Source organism: Contarinia nasturtii, unplaced genomic scaffold, assembly GCF_009176525.2.
Source record: "Contarinia nasturtii isolate CC-2019 unplaced genomic scaffold, AAFC_CNas_1.1 Cnas_scaffold_1029, whole genome shotgun sequence".
Taxonomy (NCBI): Eukaryota; Metazoa; Arthropoda; class Insecta; order Diptera; family Cecidomyiidae; genus Contarinia; species Contarinia nasturtii.
The window spans coordinates 41852-58077 of NW_022198375.1; the positions used below are offsets into that span (position 1 = coordinate 41852).

General features: G+C 30.7%; 2 protein-coding genes across 11 annotated transcripts in view; both read left to right on the forward strand.

Moving 5' to 3' along the window:
* The first annotated feature begins 4176 nt into the window (after nucleotides 1-4176).
* Nucleotides 4177-13328, forward strand: LOC116343485 (calpain-A). Of its 2 annotated transcripts, XM_031771549.1 has the most exons (14): nucleotides 4177-4506; nucleotides 4584-4599; nucleotides 4688-4837; nucleotides 5179-5423; nucleotides 5607-5714; nucleotides 5964-6130; nucleotides 6629-6777; nucleotides 6904-6927; nucleotides 7338-7351; nucleotides 8650-8722; nucleotides 11759-11825; nucleotides 11888-12046; nucleotides 12246-12401; nucleotides 12775-13094. In XM_031771549.1, the coding sequence occupies exons 2-14, from the start codon at nucleotides 4585-4587 to the stop codon at nucleotides 13092-13094; spliced, it is 1647 nt and encodes a 548-aa protein (XP_031627409.1). In that variant the 5' UTR covers nucleotides 4177-4506; nucleotide 4584. The 2 variants fall into 2 exon arrangements, with proteins under 2 accessions (XP_031627409.1, XP_031627410.1); XM_031771550.1 differs by lacking the exon at nucleotides 4177-4506 and having other exon boundaries at nucleotides 4585-4599; nucleotides 12775-13328.
* Nucleotides 13329-13736: 408 nt separating this feature from the next.
* Nucleotides 13737-16226, forward strand: part of LOC116343483 (serine/threonine-protein kinase MARK2-like) — a 35176-nt gene continuing 32686 nt past the window's right edge. For 2 of the 9 annotated variants that reach the window (XM_031771541.1, XM_031771542.1), the window contains exons 1-3: nucleotides 13738-13921; nucleotides 14099-14336; nucleotides 15116-15631. Coding sequence is in view for 1 of the 9 variants with exons in the window: in XM_031771547.1 (XP_031627407.1) it covers nucleotides 15452-15631 (180 nt within the window). In the remaining 8 variants the exon portion in view is untranslated. Of the gene's footprint in view, nucleotides 13922-14098; nucleotides 14362-15115; nucleotides 15632-16226 lie in introns of all 9 variants that reach the window. The other 7 variants (XM_031771545.1, XM_031771546.1, XM_031771538.1 and 4 more) reach the window with 6 other exon arrangements.

Here is a 16226-nt window from a genome sequence, read left to right on the forward strand (position 1 = left end):
AAATATTTTTTTTTATAATTGGTATCAAATTTATGGACTAAAATTATAATTTTAATTTATTAATTGCTGTACGACTTATGAATATAAATAAGTTCATTTATAAAACCGTCAATGCAGATATAAGTTCGATGGTCGTATTTTGAGAGTTATACAAAACATGTAGTTATTAAAAATTAAAATGTTAAATGTGTGTTAGTTTTTATTAAATTGTATTAGTTTTCAATTTAAATTTCTCAAAATTACAAAAAATATTGAATTTCAATGTTTAAGATTGAAATTAAATGATATCCTTGTGCATATACTGTACAAACAGAATATAAACTAGATCATTGAATTTTTGGGAATCGTCGGAATAGCGAGAATCGAGGATTTGATGTATATTCTTCATTTTCAAACGGTGTCTAACCCCTAGGATTTTGAGTATTTGTGACAATTCGTTTTCTCTTTTGAAAAATTTCAGTAGTCTCGGAGCATATATACCAATTGAGATGCATGATGAAACAACGAAGAAAGAAAACGATATTCCCATGCATCGCCGAGCTAGAGTTCTGTGCTCATACGACGCTAAAGATAGCACAGAATTGAGCCTCACTGCAAATGAAGTAATTACAGGGAGTCCACGAAGTGCTTGTAAAAAGATCCCACAGATTCCTTTCGCCCCTGTGACGCTTCACTATGGAGTTATCGCCCACATAACCTCACAAGCTTCGTCAAAAATCTCAGTACTCGGATAAGTGACACGCCAACGGACTATGTACCTGGAATTTTCGTCAGAAATGTATGGGTTGGGGCTCCTTATAAAAAATAAGTAGGAAAAATTCGACGAAGGCGACTTACGCATGTTAGACCAATACACCGGTGTAAATAATACTATTTTAACTCATTTTGAGGGGTAGACGTTCTACTAACTTCAAACATCAGAATAACCTTACTCAAATATTTCTCACTGTGCAAAAAGTGACCTCCACAAGAAAAACAAGAAAGGGCATCAATTGTGATCAGAACTTCTATAATTACAGTAGATAAAATTGACTCTTGCGGGGATTGCCTACGGAAGTTTGCCCAATTTTTTTCTTCTTTTTTTTTGTCAACATCTGTGGGATTTTTTAAGAGATAATCGTCGTGTTACTCACCTTCAACCATTGAATATCTCGTGTCCGAATTTTGTAAGATCAATTTTAAAAACAAAAAACCAACGTATTAAACGTATTAAAATCAATTCAAAAAGATTTTGTGATATGGACATTAAGATTTATATATCAAAGAGATGAGAATTATGTATTGCCACCGTATCAGTTTAGATGTGATGTTTTAAATATTCAACCGCTTTGGAGACGGCGTATAAATGCCTCTATATTTTTAATTTATGATCTGTTATTAGGTAAAATATTGTCAAATTCGCTTAGAGATAAGATTGTATACACAAGACAGCAATATAACGTAAACCAAAGAAATTTGAGAAATACAGAACTTATTAGAGTACGAATGTTTACATCGGACTATGCACATAATCAGCCATTTTACGTAGCATGTAGGAATTTCAATTTAATACGAGAACAATTTTTTGAATCGGCATCAAGAGAAATTTTTAGGAATAATATTATTCAATTAGACAATTTGATATTTAATAATCGGTGAACAGATAATTTTAAAGAATGTATGGAGACGAAAGAGATTACACAATGAACACAATCGATATCTGCTGCTCCGAAGTCGAAAAGACTGGTAGCTGGATATTCGATCGGGTAGTGTTTCATTGTTTCATTGTAAACGATATTGTACAAATTTTGTGATAAATTCAGTCTGTGATCAGACGGTGAAATAAATAAATAAACTAGCCTAGCATAATTGATGACTGAAAAATAAAAAAATCCCATAGCGTATTAAAGTTTCTGTCGAAGTGTACAGGGACAGCGGCCGTTAGTATATCACTTATACGAGTACAGAGATTTTTGACCCAAAATGTTACATGGGCGAAAACTCCACAACAAAGCGTCACATATATTTTTTGGGGTAAATGTTCATATATTTTTTTACTCGCCAGGGTCTAAAGAATCTGTGGAAGTAATATATACATGCAATTTATGAACACCAATACATTGCTACTATCGATATTATACTTATGAACAAATGAATTATTGGAATTTTTTACAGATAATCTTCGTTGCTGAATGCAACCCTCCCAATAATGATTACATGTACGGAAAACAAGGATTGGTTCATGGATTAGTGCCACGTGCTTTTCTTGAGTTTTTAGAGAATTAATTAAAAAATCTTGGTTTCAAACAGCTAAGAATATTTTCAAAAAAAAAAATGCAATAAACAAAAAAATTACTATTAAAACATACATTCACACCTACTCCTTAACTTGTGTGATGTATTAGTTAAGTTTTAGTTTCAATCTTCAGTAACGCTCAGCTATACATAAATATACTTCAAAACGTCAGCTCATAACGAATAATATTGCCTTTTCATTTATCCTTTTGTTCCTCAGAAGGACAATTGAAAATCGTTAATAATCAGGTAGCTTCTGACTAGTCGATAATTATTAACCAAATTTTGATGAGGTAAATCATAAGAGATTCGACTTATAAATAGTAATTTAGGGCATAGTTTACTGTGACCCTTGATTTAAATTTAAAAAATCAATGAATTTGACCATTATGATTGAATATTCAATGTTCCTGACTCCCCTTGTTAACGAAAAGACGTTCAAAGTAAGATAGATGATGTCTTTGATAGGTGATGAGAAGCATTTTATTTTTCCGAGAAAATTCCCTTTTTTTCGATATTGAATTATATTCCCAATTCGGGAAACAGATTTAAAGTTGTAATCACTTTAAGTGCTATAGTCAAAGATGTCTTTATCCAGTTTAATTCAGTTCGGCCACTTTGATTGCATCATTCCCCATTTCTATTAAGCTAATTTACTTAATAATACACAGTAACAAGTATTCGAGTACGCTTACTCGCACTTGCGGTGTTAGTAGAGACTTTACCCCTCAAAATGAGTAACGCACTGTATTTTACTCTATTTTTGGTGTTAGTTTCATCGAACGTATGTGACGATACACTTAGCAATCATATTCGTTAGCGTATACACAGACTCATATGCACGCAACGAAACATAACTCGTTGAAAGCATGCGGCAACGTACATATGACGGCCTTAGAAGAAAACAATAACATACAGAACATGTTACAAATAATACTAATACAAATTTTATGAGAGCAAAAACCAAATATATAAAGAGACAGCGCAAAAGGCAAATGCAAAACCAGCCTACTTACATAAGAAACACATGTATATATTTGGTTTTTGCTCTCATAAAATTTGTATTAGTATTATTTGCAACATGTTCTGTATGTTATTGTTTTCTTCTAAGTCCGTCATATGTACTACACATGTATCTATTTTTTCACTGTGATGCGTTTACTTTGATGAAACTAACACCAAAAATAGAGTTAAATAGAGTGCGTAACTCATTTTGAGGGGTAAAGCCTCTACTAACACCGCAAGTGCGAGTAAGCGTACTCGAATACTTGTTTCTGTGTAGTTAATAAAAAAATTATTGTGGATTATATAAAATAAACTCAGTCAGTGAGTCTCACCGTGGAAGCGCAACTTAATTCAAAATTAATGTTGGTCAAAAACCCCACTTAAATTGAAAGAATTTCTACAATTCCGAAGAAATGAACAAATAATTTACTACTACTTTCTGAATTTATGAATTACTTATTCTATTCTTTCTGAATATATATCACATTCGGACGGTCATATTTGTTAAAATGCATTCGTTTGCTAACATAAAATTTAAAATTATTTACACACTGTAAATAAATATCATATTTAAAAAAATTGTATTTTTTATCATTTTTTGCTTAGCCGAGAACAAAAATTTGAATTTTTATATAAATCCAAATGAATTAAATACAAATTAACTTACTAATAAGATTATTTAAACTCATTTGGAAGTTTACATTTAAATATGGTATTGAAATATAAAAACACAATTCAATTATTAAAATTATTCAATTTTTAAAAATTATTAGTGAATAATAAATTAAATATTAAAGAAAAATTTCTTTTTTTATTAATAAATAAATATTATAAAACTATATCTTAATTTCTTAAATATTGAGGTCATATAATTTGCATTTCTCTTTTGATGAAGAATAACAAGTTAACGACACATATATATACACACTGTAATCGTTCTTCTATTTGCTGCTGTTGCGACGTTCAACAAACATTTCAAATACATTTCATCATTTAACACAATTTTCTGACCAATAGTTTGACATTCGAGATTCCGATAGGGATAGTGTCACAGAAAATACATTCTGGGAGCATATATTGTTTAAGTATTTAAAAATAATGCTAATTTGCTAATTCACAAATTCTTATTCGTGAATTTATATTCTGAAGGCTTAATCATAATAATAATAACTCCAGCGTAAAATTACTTGTATCCATTTAAAACAAAGAACGAAGACTCGTACTCAGGTAAAATTTTATTTTGAAAGTTATTTTGGATGACATCATGTTATAAAAAAATATATCTTGTTTATCTCTTGTATTAGAATGGATCAAATAAAGGTAAATCGATGTTTTTCATAAACTAAAATTATTTTATTTAATATTATTTTTATAATAAAAACAGAGTAAAAATAATAAAAATTCGTAGGGTTTTTTGAGACAAGCTGGAGAACAAATTCTAAATGAAGCTGTGAACGCTGCTGGTGAATATATCGGAAATGCCATTCAGGAATGTCTCGTTGTGAAAAAACAAACTGAGCATCCGAGAATTTTGCCTAGTTTGGAGCACATTAAATTTGTAAGTCACTTGTTAACTTGATTCTAGCCAAATAATTCCGATCGGAATCATATAGTTCAATGGAATTATTGTTTATATAAGCAAATTCATTAAGAAAATAAAGCTATATTGCTGTTCTCTTAAACTATAGTAAATATTGGTACATATTAATCCACACACAAGTACAGTATATTTAATACAATGTCGACTGTTGTTTGTGGAACAATGTGTTCCAATGTTTACTTATGTAAGTGTGATATATGCTTTGTCTTCTTGATGAATTTGTTTATGTAAACAATAATTCCAATCGGAATTATTTACTAGAATACTGTACTGCCAAACATAACTTATGTAAATTACAGTTAGATGAAAGACCAAGAGATGGAGATTTTCAAGATTTCAATACTTTGCGAAATTATTGTTTGGAAAATGAAATGCTTTTTGAAGATCCAGAATTTGAACCTACTGACTCATCTCTGCAAATTTCACGACGAATGAACCGTCATATTGAATGGTTAAGACCACATGAAATTTGTGACGATCCTCAATTTTTTGTTGAAGGATATTCAAGATTTGATGTACAACAAGGGGAACTTGGGGACTGCTGGTGAGTTAGTTATTTGAATGAAACTTATAACAAAAATCCAACTTTAAATAAAAATCTATAAAAGTGGAACGCATTGTTTTTTATATATGTGCAATCGCATTAAAAGTGATGTGTTCCAATTTTATATATCTTATTTTCAAGTTGGGGTTTTATTCTAACATAATCATTTAATTCAAACCCAAGGTTTTTAGCGGCAACGTCAAACCTGACGGCAGATCCAAAAATGTTTTTTCAAGTTATTCCGGATGATCAGAATTTTGAAGAAAATTACGCTGGAATTTTTCACTTCAGGTGTTTATTTAATATTAGTTTCCTTACAGCAAGCTGTAATTTTTTCTACTTGTAAAAAAGAAAAAAAAATTGCATTGCAAATGAAATCAAACAGAAAAAATACGTATGTTTTCAATATATTAATTTTACATTTTGAATATATTAATGCAATAATAACTTGGGAGTAATAATAATAACTTGGGAGTGTCATTCTCTATCGATTCGAAGGTAGAAAAATAATGTGAAATCTAATTTAAAATTTTATTCAAGATTTTGGCAATATGGTAAATGGATTGATGTGGTTATTGATGACCGACTACCGACATATCACGGAGAGCTGCTATATATGCATTCAACCGAGCAGAATGAGTTTTGGAGCGCGTTGCTAGAGAAAGCCTATGCAAAATTATACGGTTCATACGAATCATTAAAGGGAGGTAAGCTGGCCGCCCTGAATGACCCTGTTCGAAGGGGTCAAAATAATATAAAAATGAAACCCCCGCCCTTCGAACAGAGTAGTACATTATTTTTTGATCCGATCAAATTTTGACATGGTGGGGTACTCCGGAGAATATTGGTATATTTTGGAGACGATCTCTTTCAAAAGCTTGCTTGATTGACTGAAATTTTAATAGTACTAAGATATAGAGATTTGTTATTATTTATTCTCAACCTTTGTCAGGGAGCTTACTTAAGAAACAGAAATATATTTATATTGTTCGTTCGTTCGTAGAATTATATTGCGTTCGTTTGTTTGTTCGAAGAAAATTAAATATTCGAATTGTTTGTTTATGTAAATCAAAAAATGCTACAAACGAGTGAACCGTGGTTAGTGTTCGTGGACAGATCTTATATTAAAATTCATTATTATATGTATTCCATTCATTTTTCTAAAACTTCTGTATAATTGCATTATTTTCGACATTTTACTTTAGGTACAACATGCGAGGCTATGGAAGATTTCACTGGTGGCGTAACTGAAATATATGACTTAAGTGAAGCGCCACCGAATTTATTTAATATTTTGTTGAAAGGCTACGAACGAAACTCAATGATGGCTTGCTCAATTGAACCTGATCAAGCGGTTAGTTGGTAGATCCAAGGGGACACGCTATAATAATAACTTAAAAAATTCTATTCAATTACTCTTTCAATTATTTTTCCATTCTGTTCTATTAATATTCATTCTTTTCTATGTGATTCACCCCAGGTGTTGGAAGCAGAAACTCGAGAAGTAAAGCACATCTAAATGGCTACTTCCCAGATATCGTTAAGAAAATGCATTGAAATCATTGAGCGTTTTTTTTTTTCGTTTTAATTTGGTGAATTTTTATTCACAGATTTATACTATGAGTGTATAGAAAAATAATGCAACATTTGATCACAGTCATCGATATGATTTTAGCGTTCTGTTTCGATGAGAACACAATTCGTGTCACTCAGCAAAGAACTCAATGCAGAGTTGATGCACCACGTACGTACGCGTGTCAAAACAAACCAAATTAAAAAGAAAACAAACGCTTAATGACTTCAATGCATTTTCTTGACGATTTCTGAGAAGTAGTCAACGTCATTAACATCAATCTTGAATACGATTCTTTTTTATTTATTCTTTCTACGATATGTAAATGCGTATTTTTAAAGGGCTTGATAAAAGGGTGAGTTAATGAGTGAGTGAGAGATGATTAGAAATCATTAGAATCTAGGAAAATATAATTCGAGAAGGAACTAAATAATCCACAAAATCGCAATTCCAATTACCAAATTTCAAATTTATGAATTAAAACACATCCACGAAGGATCAGCCTTTCATGTTATGCCCATTTGACAATCGGATTTTTTGAAGATATTTATCTGCAGGCTCGAAAGTGCGTGAAAAAATTAACCCACTACTGCATAGCTCTTCAGGCGAAGTGCATGAATTATTGTCTAAAATATATAATTGATTTTAAAGTTTTTTACACATTAATCGAAACACACTCAGAAAGGAACGTCAACTTTTCTTCCCTGTAATAGCTACTACAATTGAACGCTCTAGAATAAAAACAACTTATTGTTTGATCGCATATCGAAACGCGACTCAAAACGGTTACATATAAAAGCGAGACAATATTTTGTAAACAAAGGAATAAAGAACATTGACTTTTTATTACACAAAATATGTAAGTTTCGTTTTGTTCTGATAACTAGCTACTGTTCTGCCATGTTTTAATAACAGAATTTTGTTTCGCTTTGATATGCGACGCAGTTTAACGGTATAAATATTTCGCACTTTCGGAGGCTCGGTATAGAATACACAAAAAGTGAATAAAACTTCTTATTCTCAAATTTCAAAGGAGGCCCCAAAGGGTTTTTCAAAGTTCTCACCCCCTAAGAATGTTCCTATTATATGCGCCACCCTGTGGCCCTATTATATGCCATATATGGAATTACAGTGTAAATTACAAAATTTGTAGATTATTCAATTTTGGCAAACAAATATATTAAAATGACTAGAAATTGTATCAAAATACCAAAAATTGAATAGAATTTTTTGAGTAATTTTTATTGAGAATGTGTCTATTGGACATTTAACATAACAAATTTTTTCAACTTCAAACAATGTTTTGAGTGGCAATTTGACTCTAATTTTCAATTTTTGAATAATCTACAATGTATTGTAGAAAATGTGGAGTATACTAGGTTGTTATCAATGGTTTCATTGTTTTCAAACATATTTTTAATGCATAGCCCTACCTTAAGGCGGGGTTTGGTTTTTTGCACTTTTCTTTTGAACCACTAATTTAAGTGTTATCACAACAAAATCAACTAGAAAAAAAATCTCAGCTCTAGAAAAATGTATGCATTAGAGGGTTAAATATATAAATACAATTTCTTTTGCGATTTCATTTTCATTATATTTTTTCATTATTTCGATTATTTGTTGATTATTTCTTTTTTTGTGATTCTCTCCTAGGCACGCGTATTCAATTACTAAAGTTGAGCCAATAGAGATTGAAACTCCAAACACTTCTGGAAAAATTCAAATGGTAAGATCACAGCGGACGGCACTTTGAGCAACGAGTGACGAATCTAACTTGGTGTGTTGAAAAGTTAGCTCACTATATATCAGAAATGTGCGAGGGAGGGTTAGAGACCTTTCGCCGAAATTAATCGAATTTGCTAGGGTTTTTTGGAGCAAGAAAAATTCTTTCAATTTGCTAGGGATTTTCGCCAAAAGAGTGAAGAGCAAACAAAAATTTGGTATTCAAATTAGAGAATTTTTAATTTTTGAAAAATCAAATCCCCCCGAAAATCGAGGAAAATCGTAATTTATCTCGAAAAAACATGTGATAAACCTATCTTTTTTATGCCAGAAATCCAAAGAGTATCAAATTTTGGTCCGGTATGCACATTTTCAGATTCCAAATTTTTGTGGTTGGGTAAAAATTTAGGCACATCTTTAGTTTAGGGACACTTTAATTGGAGCGATGTTTTGTTTCTTTTTTGTATGTTATGAGTAGTTGGGAGTCTGGTCATGTGTTATCTGTGGTGCGATTTTAGATTTTTTATTTTATAAAAAAAAAAATTTGGTTCAGTTACTCCTCAGTTAAATTGAATGTAAAAAGTGTATTTGCCTTCCACCGATGAGTATAGAATGGATATTGCGTCTTAAAATTAAATAGCATCATATCTGTGTGGCGCACGCATCTCATGTTGTTTATTGCGCATTAGAAATGAATGGGTTAGGATAAAAGTGAGCTCAAACTTTCATATAAAAAAATCTCAATCATGAAATCGGTAAAAATAAATGACCAACTAAACTGAGATGAAAATTAAAGAGCAACATGATTCATGTTGGTCTTTTATTTTCACTCTAAACATGTTGAACTTAATTTTTTTTCTCATTTTTTTGAATCGACTTTTCTGGGTCAGTTTTTTACGCAGATTATCTGGTTTTACCACCGATCTTAATCATAATTCGGACCCGAGGAACTCAATGGTGCCAACAGTTTTGACCGATCGATTCGAAGTTCACAAGATCATTGGCTTCGAACCTACCCCTTCGAATGATATTTTGGAGTTACAACTTTTTTCATTCGATCGGTATGAAAACTGGTATTGGGGGGTTTTTGGGTACGAGAGAACCGAATCTGATATTTATTTACACATAAAATCATATATTGAAATATTTTCAGTACAAAAATGTCCTGAAGTAACAAGAAATGGAAAAAATCAAATTTTTGAATAGAAAATGGGTTGAAACTTAATTTTATTGCAAAATAAATAACAGATTCGGGTTTCCCGTACCCAAAAATCCCCCAATACTAATTTTCATACCGATCGAATGAAAAAAATTGAAACTCTAAAATGTCACTCCTAGGGGTAGGTTCGAAGCCGATTATCTTGTGAAATTCGAATCGATCGGTCAAAACCGTTAGCACCATTAGATTCCTCAGGTCCGAATTATGTAAGATCGGTGGTAAAACCAAACAATCAGCGCTAAAAACCGACCCATAAAAGTCGATTCAAAAAAATGAAAAAAAAAAAATTCGGTCGCTCCACTTCGGACCGTTAAAAATTTTGACATACCCATAAAAATTTGTAATCTGAAAATGTGCATACCGGACCAAAATTGGATGCTCTTTCGATTTCTGGCATAAAAAAGATAGGTTATCACATGTTTTTTCGAGATAAATTAAGATTTTCCTCGATTTTCGATGATTTTTTTCACTTTTGGTCAACCCACTTTGACCGTCTCCACTGAAACTTTTTTTGAATTTTTTTCGTGATATTCTCAAGAGGGCCGAGAGACCTTTCGAACAAAACAATGTTCCGCTGTGGTGACCGTCCATGGAAATCAACCAGAAAATAGAAAATCTTGACCCTAAGGGGCCTATGGCTGTAACCCTGCTAAAACAGCCGATTCGGGAAAAGTGCTCATACACTTTTTTACTCCTCTTGAGCTGATGAATCTGTGGTAGAGAGATTAGCATGGAATTTTGAATCACCCTGTATACATATATATACGAAATTTCCAAATTCTTAATCTAGAAGGTTTTCCGCAACGATTGATGTATTGGAACATAGGTAAAAGATTTCAGAAAATAAGCCAGGTTTCAGTTCTTTTGTACACTGTATATAAAGTTTTTATTCACACTACACAGAAAAAATTTCAATCAATTATTTTCGTCACGAAATGGATATCACATTTTCTTTGTATCTTCAATCGTTTTTCACCTTGACAGAGGTTTTTTTTTTGATATCAGTAATTTTTTGGATGACATTTTCCAAAATTAAAGATGCGAAACATCTCATGAATTTAATAGTTTGAAAATACAATGAAAATATGGACTTTTGGTTATTTTTTTTGGCTCCAAATGACATAAATTGTGATTCATAATGTGAACGGTCAATTATTTTATCTTTAACTTGCTTAAATTGATGAATTTTTCAAAAGAAACTATGGAGCCTTTTTCGAGAAAATGTCCGTTATTTGTCCAGGCAAACGATCACATTTTGGTTTTTGGCCAATTTTGCCACCCCAACATAAAATTTTGAAATCGCAATTAAGATCTTCCCGACGATATGCATATGTCCTGGGTATCTCAAGTCTAGGTGCCACAGTGACCATATGGCCATTTTTGGCAACATTTGCACTATGAAACGCCACATCTCAAAAACAAGAATTTTCAATTTTCTATTTGATATAAGACAGCGACTTGAAAATAAAAGTAACCTCCCATAATTTTTTTTTCAATTTTTTCGTTTATGAGCCAAAAATTTTGTATCGGATGCATCTTTCTTTTTGATTGAATTTTCAAACTTCGTGATATTATGTACTTTGGGCAGAAAATATGATTCACAAGTTTTCACATATTGAATCTGGGTACCATAAGACATGTTTTTCCAAATGGCCGCAAAATTATGCCGAAAATATTCCACCCATAATATGTAGCAAGTCGACTTTTTAACACAATTATGTGGTTTCGTCACTCGCTCGATCTGCCGTCTGCTGTGATCATTATATACATATATAAGATATTATCATTCGCGTATGTTTGAAATAATATTATTTCCTCAAGTTGCGAATAAGAAATCCTTGGGGAAATGATGCAGAATGGAACGGACCTTGGAGTGATTCATCACCTGGTATGTTGATACTATTTTGAAATATTAACTATAATTTTTACATTGTGTCAATGTTTTTACAGAGTGGCGATATATTCCGGACCATGAGAAAGAGAGAATCGGTTTGACTTTTGATCATGACGGTGAATTTTATATGAGCTTCCAAGATTTTATGAAATACTTTGATCGGGTTGAAATTTGCAATTTGAGTCCTGACTCACTAACCGAAGAGCAGATAAGCGGTTTGTTCAAGATAATTGTTTGATTTGTTCAATTGTCTCAATTTGTTCAAGATAATTGTTTGATGCTGACATCTTATTTCATTCAGAATTATTTCACATTTTTATTGATTACTTTCGATTATTTGTTGATTATTTTCGATTATTTGTCGATTATTTTAAATTAATTGTATTATCTTTTCTTTTGTGATTCTCGCCTTAGGTACGAAATTGCGTTGGGAAATGTCAGTTTTTGAAGGTGAATGGATTCAAGGCGCAACTGCCGGTGGTTGTCGTAACTATTTAGAGACGTTTTGGCAAAACCCACAGTATACTGTAACACTTGAAAAACCAGATGAAAATGACGATGATGGAATGTGTACGTTTATTTAATATTTTCATTGCCATTCACATTCATACATTAATTTTAATATGTACTATAAGATTTCCAATGATGGAAACAGAGCGTATGTGAGATAGTGTGTGTGTCTGGTTGAGTGGGTGAGTGAGTGAGAGATAATGGTGGAATTATAGAAAATATAGTTTTGGAAGAAACTAAAGATTCTAAAGAATTGCGATCTCAACTCCTGAAAATCTATATTTCAAGCAATGTTGATGCCAAATGTGTGGTCATTGCTTTAAGAGAACTATATATAAATTCACTTTCTTTTGCAATTACATTTCCATTATATGTTTTCATTATTTCGATTATTTTGATTATTCCTTTTTCTTTCTCTATGATTCTTCTCTAGGTACGTTGATTGTTGCATTGATGCAGAAAAATCGGCGTTCGAGACGAAATATGGGCTCAGACTGTTTAACAATTGGATTTGCGATTTATCGCGTGACCGAACGTGATCTTATGAACACGCCACTGAAAATGAATTTTTTCAGATATAATTCTTCGGTTGCTCGAAGTCCGGCCTTTATAAACTTGCGTGAGGTCAGTTGCCGTTTTAAATTGTCTCCGGGTCACTATTTGATTGTACCATCCACATTTGAACCAAATGAGGAAGGAGAATTTTTAATAAGAGTTTTTTCTGAACATAAGAATTTTATGGAAAATATATAACAGATTTTGAATTTAAAATTTTAAAATCAATCACCATATGTATAAGAGTATCTATAAAAATTAATTCCTGATACAAATTTAATAAGTATCTTTAACTTTAAAATGGTATTGAATCAAAAACAGGAGAAATTTTTTTTTGACAACTATACCAACATTGGTCCAACAAAAGAAAAAAAGAAAAATTATTATAGTAAAAGTGTTATAATAACGAAATAAATGGAACATTTGTTATGATCTTTCGTTTTTTTAATATAAACGTTGTATTTATATTGGAAGTTCAACTGTGAATGCAACTTTAGTTGACAGAGCATACAAAACATCACACCTCGACAACTTCACTGAATACATCGACTACTTCATCGACTGAAAATACACATACAGAAAAAAGAGAAAGAGATAAATTAGACGTATTGACGCTTCAAATAATCTCATCGTACCAGGCTTGTATTTGATATAAGACTAAGATAATCAAACAATTTAGAATGTGTGTATATATATATGACTCAACCTTTTTCCAACGTTGCTGCTCGCACATATAGTTCTCGAAAAATACGGATCGCATATGTGTGCGTCTTGGTAGATTTTAAATGCGAAAATGTTCGTGAAAAGATGGCCGCCGCCAATGTAACAGTTTGACTGCTCAGTATGAGATAGGACAAAGTTGTGTGTACTGTGTTAAACTCCGAGTACATCTTCAATAGTTTTTCTCATTGTTATATTCATCATTTTTAGGGAATTTTTCTAATTTATCTATATGTAATAAACAAAAAAAAATATTATTATCCTGCAAAAGTGATTTAAATCTAAAAGAAAAAATTATAATAAAAGTGAGGAAAATATTTGTTATTTGTTAAAATTCATTCAATTCAAGAAAAATATAAATTTTCAATTGGAATTGTTCTGATTTATACAATATATATATATATATATATATATATATATATATATTGATATATATATATATATATATATATAGATATTCAAAATCAATACGTTTTTCACAGTTTATAGTGTTTTAATGTTATGTGTAATGTATTAAAAAAATATTGGCTCGAATAGAAGTTTCATGTTCTCTCTTCATGTGAAAGTAGTCAAAAATAGACACAGTTTTTGAAATCGCAAAAAATAAATTACAAAAATTTAAAGTTATTTTAATGTTTTGTATGACTCATTCAATAAGTAAAATGTATCAATATTGGAGCATAAACTAACCAACGACACATACCATCAGCCATTATCTGTGTAAGTGTGCTTCATTTCAAACATTGTAAGTGTTTTTTTTTACCCTGTGTGTATGGTTCATTACCCTTTGAAGGCATTTTTGTTGATTACGTTTGTAATATATTTTTTCGTCAATTATAATATATAAAATTGATAAAAAGACATAATAAATAATTTCTATTATTTATTAATATGAGTACATTATTTTTGTTTCCTAATGAATAATACGAGCAATAAATAAACGGTAAATTTGTTTAACAAAAATATTTTTTATGATTATAACTACTGGAAATAATTATAAAATCATATAATACAGCTTAAGAATAAGATTTTGTACAAGATGTATAGACGAACAAAGATGCATTTAATGAAAAAAATCCAAATGCTCCTCGCCAATACTTTTGCGAATTAAAAATGTAACACCTGATATACGCATGCTCCATCATTCAAAACGGAATGAACACAAAATAGATATGTCGCTGAAACAGCGACGTCATCTGACATATCAACGATGTGATAGTTTATATTTTTACTAACCATCCACTAGTACTTTCTTTTCTATTTATGTGGATCAGGGTCCCAATTCTCAAACTTAAGTTCAGAAAATTTTGATCTGCCATGAATGAGTTAATTTCTTTATTTCTTCATTTAAGACCATAGGTCAAGATTGATTACTTGTGTGGTAACACAAATTAGATTTCATATGATATAATGCTTTTATCATCTTAGATTCATTATTTATTTTCTAAATTGTTTCAAAAAATATACGCTTCTTATATTATTGTTTATCTAATTTTCAGGTTCAGATGTTATATATTAATAAAAATAATTAAAAAAAAAAACAATGTAAGCTGAACGCAAAGAAGTAGAAATCTTGGATTATATGTCCCCAAAGATCACATCACTATTGTTCTTTAAAATAAATGAATAAGTTTAACAATACATTTGTGTTGAGTTGAATATTATAATCCAAATAAAACGTGTATATTTTGTGAAATATTGAAATAATTCCAAACTAAGTTGTTTAATGAACAAGAGAAACTTAAAATTAAAAGTTCATTTCGTTAATTAAACAAATAAATAATAAATCTGAAAAAATTTGAATTGTGTGTGCGCGAATTTTATTATAAAAGAAAATGTCAACTACAATGAGGTCAACATTACAAACAGTTCCGGAGTCATTACCCGCTGATCACATAACTAATCCTTTGAGTACCACTGTTACTTCAACTGCAACAACGGAAAACACAGCTACGATAAAACCATCTCACTCTCACACTAATACATCTCTAAAAGGAAGGCAGTCAACGACGAAGGTACATTTTCACTTTCAATTGTCTTATTAATCAATTATATTTGATTTTCAACCTCTGTTGAATATTGACTTCAAATTCATTGGGTAAAACTCAGATTAAATAGTGAATTTAATTTCTATTTGAATGGATTACAAAATATATGTGGATAGTAATATGAAAACATCGAGGTTTTCAGTTGCCTAGTTTATTCTGATACATCTTGTACCAACAATTGTTGCTATTGTTTAAAAAAAAACACAAGCCAACCTCATACACATAAGATTCAGTTAGATGAACACAATTTAATAGGAATGTTTGGAAAATAGTTTAATAGCAGAATATCTCAGACGATTTTAATTCGTATATATACGGGAAGCTTACAATATCCGAAAAATGCATTATTTATCTGATTATCGTTCAAAAATTATAATCAGAATAAAATAAAAGAGGAATTGTGATACGCATTCTATAATTGTTTTAAGTTATAAAATAAATATATTTAGGATGGATGATTTAGTTAATTTCGATACTGCTCTTTTAAAAATCAAAAATCTGTAGAAATTTGTATTTTGACATAAAAGTTCATCGTTTGAACGATTTAATAAAGTCAAAATGA